Below are 9,824 nucleotides of genomic sequence, written 5' to 3'. Positions count from 1 at the left end.
TATTGATATTCAATCACACAACGACACACTGTGTTGTATTCGTATACGCGGACCTTTGGTGCAGACTTTTCCCCCATGATGCACTGCGTATTCTGGCCTCTCTCTAGCAACCGCTGGAGGCGCATTGTATTGTGAATTGACCGAATTGTTTTACGTTTTTGAAAATATTATTTTAGTTTTCATCTACTGTATAACAACTATCAAACATTGTATTTGACATAAAATACTTTCCTTTTTGAGTTACTCAAATTGAGGCTATTATATTATGTCGTATTTAAAGCATATTGTGTATTTTATATATTAGTAACCATTGTATTGATCCCTGGGCCTCAAGGAAAAACAGAAGATTATTTGTGTTATTTTCTGACTGAGTGTCCTAGGTTAAAGACGAAATTATTTAAACAAAGACCAACATCACTTTATAAAAGCAATGCTTTCACACATGAGAATCACAAGAATATATAGTAAGTATCAGTATTGGCAATTATATTTTGTGTAATGATTAACCAGATATAACCCTTTTGGTAACATCACTCTTTTATTTTCTCCGCATATCTTTTTAACTTTTAATGCTAATTTATATATTTCGACATCACAAAGGAAAACCATTCTTACATGTATATTAGATTTCCCTTCTTTGTTTATTGTTTTTGATGATGGGATTTGCTTCCCTTGCTGTTGTTAGTGAAATAAATCCTGAATAAACAAACAAATTAATTTAACTTGGATTGAAGTTTGTTGAAAGCATAATGTGTTATCGTCAGTAATATCATTTTCCTAGAGGTGTAGTATATTATGGTACGATGTTATCGTGAGTAAGTAGCATTATATTAATAGATAGCAGCGTGTTTATTCTTGATGTAAGGGAGTGATCGTTATTTACGACAGGGGGGGGGGGAATGGGCGTTTTGAGGGGGGAATCCGAAATTTTTTTTGGTCTTGAGGGGGGAACGCGAAATTTTTCGTTGAACCAAGAGGGGGAATGTTAAGTTTTATATGGAGAAATTCGGGAAAACAAGGGGGAATCCGAAAATTTTGAGCGGACGCGAGGGGGGAACGCAAAATTTACGTCCATTACCCCCCCTGCCGTAAATAACGATCGGTCCCTAATGCTACCTACAGTAGATAAGACAATACTGGTTAGCAGCATGCTCAAGTCGTAATAGGCCATCTTCAGTATAGCAGGTGGATAGCATATTACAATTCCTGTTATGATGGTATCTTCAGTAGATAGCATTATATCAGATGGACATGATACTAACGCCAGTACAGTATTATCGGATGGTTGGCAATGTTTTCAATTCATGATATGGTGTTACAGTAAATAACACTATTTCAGATAGCTAGTATATTCATGTCATAATGATGCCATCATCAGTAGATAACATTATATAACTCATACAAAGTTTCTTATTTCTTGGCCAATTACTAATGGTTATTTTTGCAATTTTTAGTGGCCAGCTGCAAAAGAACTATTGCACTCCGCCCCCGTGAGCTCCCGTGCAATAGTCATTTTTCCATTGCACTGACGCCGAGCTACCATAGCAACGCTGACAGACGCGCGAGCGTATAGCGCGAGATTTCCACCTCGACTCGCCAATTATAGGTGCGGTGTTGTTGCTTCTGAAATGAATATATGTTTTCGTGGTGATCGATAAAAATGAATTGGACAAACGGGAACTTATATATGAGTTATATAAAACAAATATTTAATGTTTTTATTCGTTCAATGGAAAGAATATTTCCATTCAGTGAAATATGAACTGTTCCATTCAACTCGGCAAGCCTCGTTAAATGGAACAGTCCATATTTCACCTCACCTGTACATTTGTGTGCAAACTGAGGGCGCTATTTACAAATATTTCATATTTGAACTAGCCAAGTAATATAAGTTATACCTTACATTTCATGATAAAATTTTTTTTTGAAAATTCCCTTGTCATTTGTTAGTCTGTTTGCCGTTGGTTTTAATACCAACTTACAAGCGTCTACCCCTTGTAAAGATGCAAACAAGATTTTAAATAAATAGCGCCCTCATTGTTCAACTTTTCTTTAAAATGGCCAAGTTTTACATGCCATCACACAACCGTGAGCACTATAATCAGACTGCTTGCTGAGTGTTCAAGTTGCGATATGAAGATATCGTCAATAAATAGCAGTATATCAGATGACTTGCAGCGTGTTAATTGAAAACTTGGATCCGCGTAAAATTGCAGTTTAATAGACTCAGCTAAACTTATATTCGTAAGAGCACGTGCGCGTGAGCCTCGCATATTACCAATTTAAACGGAATCATTTTAAGAGTATCATAAGCGAGTACTAGTATACCTATCCCAGGCCAGGGGCCCGTTGTAGTCATCCTAACCCTCACCCTGACAAATAGAATCACTGCACTCTATAGGATTTTAATTCGATGCATTAAAGATAGGCATATACAACCGTGAGTTTCAATAACCAAAAGGCGTCTAATATCGTTGAGTTAACAAGTGGGCGTATAACTGCGGACATATGGGAGCTAGAGACAGATGCATGTACACGAAGTAATGGAATGCGCTAATAAACTTATAGCCGAATTGAACTATCATAATTGCCTAAAGGAGCTTAAAGGTACCCACTGGTCACCCGTCTAAGTTATTTTATACATATCAGACTTCATTATCATAAAAAACCCAGTAATATGCATACAAAGTATACACATTAACACATTATACTCGTACTAGGGGACCCACAGAAGTCTCACAGGTGACATATTTTAACCACACGAGATACACTAAAAAGCTTTGAGAAGGTCTTGACTGCGCAAAGGCCTTTGACACAGTCCATCGTAAACGGCTTTTATCCGAACTGAGTGATATGGAATTTCTTACAAGATCTTAGACTGGATCAATGATTTTCTTCAACACGTGCTAATGTCATGAGCAGTGTAACGCAAGTGAGTATTGTGTCCATGCATGTAGACATTAGCAAGTCAATGATATCAAAGATATCGAAAAGATAATAAATAAGAGCTACTTAACTCAGAGGTATTCAAAATCTTGAACGGTGTAGAAGATATTCAGACCAGAGGAGCTCTTTACCAAGTCACACAATACAGACACCAGGGGATGCGATTATAAGCTTCAAGAAGCAGCTGAAAGAAAGGTCTGAACCTAAGGAAATGTTTCTTCTCAGAGAGAGTGATACAGACATGGATGGAACAAAATTGCCGAAGATTTTGTGAACGTCAGAACAGCAAACCAATTCAAGGGCAAAATTGAGTGATTTGGGGAATTAATACCTACCAAGCTAAAAAAAAAGTTCTAAAAAGGTTCAACCATACACATCGACTGCCCAGTGGTAGAAGTGGGTAAGTGCAATAGCTGTCATGTGTAGCTGCCATATGTAGCTGAGTACAATATACTGTATGTAAATTGGCAAATGTTCACAGAGCAGCTATTACACTTACCCACTTCTGGCAATGAGCAGTCGATGTATGGTTGAAAACGTTATTGTAAAGTATTTTGGGCAAACATTTTTGCCAAATATTTTTTTTTTTTTTTGAATTATTAAAACGTTTTTATACCAATTATATAACTCGACATTTAATCGTTTTCTGTAAAACGTTGTGTTTGATGGGTAGCTATACGTTGCAGAGTGTAAATGAGTCAAGTCATTTCATGGTGGTGTCGAGTCATTTCTTGCAATACCGTATCTCGAGTCGAGTCGACTATCTCAAAGGGGAAAATTTGAAAATCCGAGTCGAAATGTTCATTTTTGAAAAGTCGAGTCTCCAGCCATGACTTGTCGCAACTCTGATACGTTGGTACCAAATATAACGGTATACTAGTATGACATCTATAATTGAAAATATTAAGGGTGTAACAACCCTCCTTTTCGTCCGTGTTACAAATTATGGCTCAGTAGTTTTAAGGTTAAGGGGGTACTACACCCCTTGATAAATTTGTGACTATTTTTGCATTTTTTGCACTACACTGGAATTTCAGTGACTCAAGACAAGCGGTACGTTATTTATGATAATAAAAGAGGTACATTCTAGCGGTACCTCTTTTCGGTATAATATACATAACTTTTCTAACCAGTGTGTTATTATTTTTTAAGAAAAATTCAAAAATAGTCACAAATTTACCAAGGGGTGTAGTACCCCCTTAATGATTTAGATATTATCACTAATTAGGGTTGGCGTATCTTACTCAATGGTAAAATAATTATGAACAGCATCCCCTATGTATCCTTACACTTGGAAGAGGAATCCTAATTTAAAAACTAAACCATATCTGGGTAAATTTATTTGTTTAATAGATGCACCATTTAATCCGGCACATTACGACACTCCTTTGAATCCAACGTGACTTCAAAAAGCAAAGTTACAAGTATTTGATAAGACGAAGGTCCCGTTTTAAAAGTGACAAACGGGCCTATTCAAAACTTCCCGGACTAGACATCTGGTTTGAGAGTGGTGAATGGCTAATTTATGCATGCCTTTAATTTATAAAAAAGGGAACAAAAGAAAACTGAAACAATTATGTCAAATTTTACGACTAATTATTATTAGTTGGTGAATGACAACAATGTATTTTATACATTAAATGTATTTTTCATACACAAAAAACAGGGGGACATTTTAATCCAGGTTTATGTATTATGACAAACGGGTAAAAATTGCAAAAACTTCAAATGCGAATTTTCGTGATACGTCACAATGTCATCTGAGCGACGAATTTATAAATAGATATTTACGGAATAAACCGTAATGTGAAAAATTTGCATTTATTTCTCTGTGGGAAAATGTCCTGCAAAAGGAACGAGGTTTCCGCAAGGATAGTGTTCAGCTTAAAATTGTTGTCACAATGTATATAATATCCGTTCACATCCCACCCCTACAATGCCACTTCTGCCACTCCACCCACAACACTCATACAAAACAAAAATCATATTTTTGCTGCTGTTGCACCAAAAAACCGACATTTTCATGCTGTCGAACAAAAAATCCATTTGTTTTGAGGTGTCTCCCAAAGCCACAATTTGCCCAAACTCATCATCCTTTCACTCCACTTCTCCATTATATAAATGAAAATTAGCACAAATTGTACTGGTTCTATTTTGGTTCTATTTTGGAAATATGCAAGGTTCACGTAAAAACTGGCAACCAAATTATTTTGGTTAATTCAGGTATGCTGAATTAAAAGATTTTGTCTGCCAAGCTATATTGGAACCCCGTGACCCTAAAACCCCAAACATGCTCATATAGGGGGCAAAAAAATGTACTAAATTCACTAAAATACATGTCAATTATTCGTCTGGGTCTAAGGATCACAAAAGGTAATAAATTTGCTCGTACGACATTATAGTTACCAAATTATGAGGCTCAACAGGTCCAAGGTCAATTTGTATGTTATACAGGGTGAAAAATTAAAGTTGGACCGATTTTCGTGAAATGGATGCAAACTGTTCCTCAAGTTTACGGGATTCAGAAAAAGAATAGTTGTTACTATCTATGATGTCAAGTTCAGAAGATAGATGATATACAAATTCCATTGAATCCTATGGAATCCTACATATCTTTTGACTCTTTGCTGTGTAACATGCTAACTAGACATCGCAGATAGTGCAAACTATTCTTTTTAACAAGCAAATCGACATGTGACCTTTTGTGACTAAACCTCTTAACGATAGGTCGTACACGCACAAACATTACATTTCTGAGTTCCATTTGGCCAGACACATAATTTGACATGTTTGAAAGTGTTATTGGAATAAAATACAAATTTTCCCCCTATGCGATCCTATGGGGTCATTTTGGAGGTCTTTTTGAGGGTCACGATCTCACAATATTGTGTAATAAAATAACAAAATATTGCTTGGCAGACAACAGATTCGAGTTCAGCATACCCAAATTAATAAAAATAAGCTGGTTGCCAATTTTTACGCAAACTTGCCGCTGGGAATGCGATTTTCCAAAATAGAACCAGTCTATTGGAATATTACGAGGGTCATTCAAAAAGTACTGTCTAAGCCCTTATATTTTTGCTTTGCCAAAAGTAGCATATTTTCTGTTGATGGCTGTAAGCTGTAGTCATTAACTGATAATTATGGAGGCTAAGACAAAGGTGTTTATCTGATACACGCCATGATGAGACCCGGCTTGGGCTGATATATATATCAATACACGATTCTACGATAGCTTTATTAGTTGTAGGTATAGTAATAGTCATATTACTTGCGTAAGCGAGCTAATCTCGTAGGAGAGATGAGCACATATTTTCATACAATTGTTTTAAGATTTTTTCACCGTTTAGTACATCAAATTTTATTTTGGTTATCTGAGGTAGCTTACAAACATCTGCAAAGGGGATTAATATTGCCCTTATTTATAGGTGACATTCCGATGTATAATAATCATACCTTTGAAGACGCTACCATTTACAGAACTAAACTTACATGCGCTGAGGCAAAACTTAATGAATGACTCTCGTATAATGAAACAGCCAACAAACGCACAGGTTATTGAAACTTGTTTTGGAAATGTTGTCATGGATATCTTTGGATATGAATTATGCTTTCGATATTCATTTTTGCTTTACTCTAAAACATGATATCAACTTTACATTTTCTCAAAATAATGCTATTCTTAATAATTAATAAAGAGAACATGGAGAGTTTGACCATCGGACGTTAAACTGTAATCGGGGACACCCGGATATTTCATTGGAATGATGTCACTTTAGCTTTTATTGTTGCTGCAGACTGAAGTACTTCCCGATGATCACGGAAATAGCTATATACACGAGGGGTGGGAATAAGAAATATAAACATTGGCAAATTTGATATGTGAAAATAAAAAAACATCGTTACTACGTTGCGGTCATAAGGTTGCTATTTTTAGCAGTGAAATAGAACTACATGGGAACCAGATTTTCCCATCAAAAATTCAAAATTGTATCAAAAATATCTGAAGGCGGCAAAAATATATATAATATAACAACCATGAGTGGGTTAAATCAGTATTTAAAACGTCCAGTTTTAAAGCACGCAAAGGACATCGAATTAGCATTCACAATTAAGAACATCGAACTAATCGTGTTCCACTTAATCTGTATTTCGTACATCAGAACGTGAAAACAAAACAATGGTACATATTCAAATGATTGTAACAATAACTGTTGGCCTGACATTCATGATTGCCATTACCTTTGCGCTACCTACCTCACGTCATAATGCAGAAGAAACAGAGAGAATCAAACGAGACGTTAACAACACTACACAGTGTTTAAATCTTACTGCAGCAGTTTCAGCAAATGGTATTAATAATGTACATATAGGACAACCATCTTCAATTAATGACGAATCTACCTGTTCCACTGGTTCCAGTCTTCTTGATACATCTGGACTAAGTGGTATTGATAAGCTTAGCCTCTGTCCTTGGGTGTACACCGTAAATAGCGATGATAGCAGGTGAGACATCTGTGCTCTTTGTGGAACTAAATAGTACGCTTTTTTTTTTCAAAATTAATGATATTCGTTATGGTCAACGATAATGTTTGTTTTTTAAGTTGCGGCCTTAAGTTAAAGTAGCTCGAATAATGCTAAATTGACGTCACGCAACAATAATGATCAAGTTGATAGTCGGGAATATTAATTTTCAGATGAAGCTAAACAAAGGAAATTATTGCTCTTGTTGACTATTGGTTTGGAAACACTTCAAGTGTTCATATCTTTGGAACTAAATGTTCAATTTCAATGAAGTTTTCTACAAAATGTAGCTTTGCAAAATGATTATAATCATGTAGAAAACTGAAAATTGAATATGCCCGACTTGAGATTGCTTTTGCTTGATCACTCTAATAAATATTATGAGTTGCGAAAACGTACGAACACTATTCTACACTATGCACAAAGCTAAAAAATAATAAATAATCGTATTAATTTCTTTACACACTTTGTTCTTTTTATTATGCACAGATACCCAACTGATATGATGTACGCACAGTGTCGCTGTACTCACTGTATAAAGACAGATGGCAGTGATTTTGACAGGACACATGGAAACCAATGTAGACAAGTGCTCCATAAGGTCAAAGTACTGAAGAAATGCGAGGGCTCTTGTGAGGCTGGTCTTTGCACGTAAGTTTTCGCACATCCATATATAACAATCTAATGCAAGGAGTTTTATGAAGACGATTTATGACTCAATTATGTCTTATTTAGCGGTATCTTGATAAAAGCATTTCAAAATCCAGATTTCCACTATAAGGGCCTGCATATATATGTTAATATCTTTGCATAAACGATTTTATCATTCATTTTGGCGAGTTAGTATCCCGATAAACCGTAATGATTGAGCAATGTTACCATGGTTACAAGGCAATTCTTGTGTGGACTCGTGTTTTAAACGGAAGGTAATTGACCTAATCAAAACAATGCCACAGAAACCACTGAAATGTTCCCGGGAAGTGTGTGGACGCCTCGTCCCTTTTTAGCTCTCCCTTTCTGACATCCTTGAATATGTGATTCTCACGTTAATGAAGTTGGAGATCAAAACACTATTTTTCCAAAAGTGCACCAACTAGAAGCCAGTCTGAAATGTTAGTTCCGTTGTGACAGACGTTTTCGGTTGTCCGCGGCGATTTGTGAGCTTTGGCAAAAATTGCATTTATCATTAATCATTTCATAGCGAGTGTGTAGAAGAATTCAAATATCACAGATATATTTTTGTAGGTCTTGTGGTTCTTGAGTTATGTTGTAAAGAGGGCTGAAACAACAACACTTTTGGCGATTCTTGGCGAAAGACTTTGCGAAGAAGTTTGGTAAAATATGGGGTAAAATTTAAATTTTGGCACGTTTTTGCACAGCCCCGAGGCTACGAGACTATACATGGATACCCTGGATAGTTCAAATATTTTAGAGTTCAGAGCACTGCATTATTGGAGTATCTTCTGATCATATTGATCTGACCCTACCCCATTAGTTTGGTGATGGACATTTATAAGAATACAACATATATAAGAGGAACTTGTTGAAATCGAATTAGTTCAGCTTCAAATCATTATCCTTACTTGAACTTCCCGGTTAAAATTTGTTAATATTTATCATTATTGATTCCCATGACAATTACATATAATCTGATAACATAATTAATGTTTTGATACCAAATACCTAATCCAAATCTCTGCGACAACGTATTTTGTATCCTGATAAAAACATAAAATCATACATGGAATTTTCGGGTATGCATTTCATATTTAGCTATAATGTTACAGAAGTCTTTTTTTGTAATGGTGATTATGCATTCTGTTTACGACAAACCCAATAATGCAAAACATAATATAACTTTTATACTTGGATGTATTTACTCAAATAATTAATTGTGATATATTTCATGTTTTCTTTACTTGTAGATATCAACCTGCCTATGAGGACGTACCCATTGCCTGTACCTGTGTCCGAGCACGTACCGCATAATTTTTCAGATGACAAAAAATACTCCAAGATTACAAAGCCTGTAACGACTGGAGCATTTGCAAATACTAGTACATGCCTACTATTAAGTCTGTACAGTTTAAGATGCATAGGCATAGGCAAAAGACCTGGATCGTAATTCTATAGAAATTTCACATTATGACATCACACACACCTGTACGATTAGTGTCTTTGAAAAGAGCAGTATTGTATTTATCCTATGATTGCACATATACACAGACATGACAGGTGATGAGTGCAGCCTACTTGTAATCCAGGGCAATACGTTCAAAAAGTATATTCATCTATTGCTATGGCAATTAATCCTGATACATCACTACTTCTACGGCGAATAGATGACAACATTA

At 35.7% G+C, this 9,824-nt stretch overlaps 1 protein-coding gene across 1 annotated transcript; it reads left to right on the top strand.

Moving 5' to 3' along the window:
* The first annotated feature begins 7,126 nt into the window (after positions 1-7,126).
* Positions 7,127-9,459, top strand: LOC140161802 (interleukin 17-like protein). The gene is made up of 3 exons (XM_072185102.1): positions 7,127-7,452; positions 7,960-8,121; positions 9,396-9,459. Exons 1-3 carry the CDS (start codon positions 7,127-7,129, stop codon positions 9,457-9,459), a joined length of 552 nt encoding a protein of 183 aa, XP_072041203.1.
* The last annotated feature ends 365 nt before the right edge of the window (positions 9,460-9,824 follow it).

The sequence above is a fragment of the Amphiura filiformis genome, chromosome 1, assembly GCF_039555335.1.
Source record: "Amphiura filiformis chromosome 1, Afil_fr2py, whole genome shotgun sequence".
Taxonomy (NCBI): Eukaryota; Metazoa; Echinodermata; class Ophiuroidea; order Amphilepidida; family Amphiuridae; genus Amphiura; species Amphiura filiformis.
Note: the sequence above shows the minus strand (reverse complement) of the source record. Positions and strands in the feature narration are given on the sequence as shown.

Bases quoted from the DNA above. Each gene is read 5' to 3' on its own strand.
- LOC140161802 (XM_072185102.1), top strand. From the start codon at position 7,127: ATGGTACATATTCAAATGATTGTAACAATAACTGTTGGCCTGACATTC. The intron at 7,453-7,959 runs GTGAGACATCTG...TATTATGCACAG, and splicing joins GTAAATAGCGATGATAGCAG to ATACCCAACTGATATGATGT. The intron at 8,122-9,395 runs GTAAGTTTTCGC...CTTTACTTGTAG, and splicing joins TGTGAGGCTGGTCTTTGCAC to ATATCAACCTGCCTATGAGG.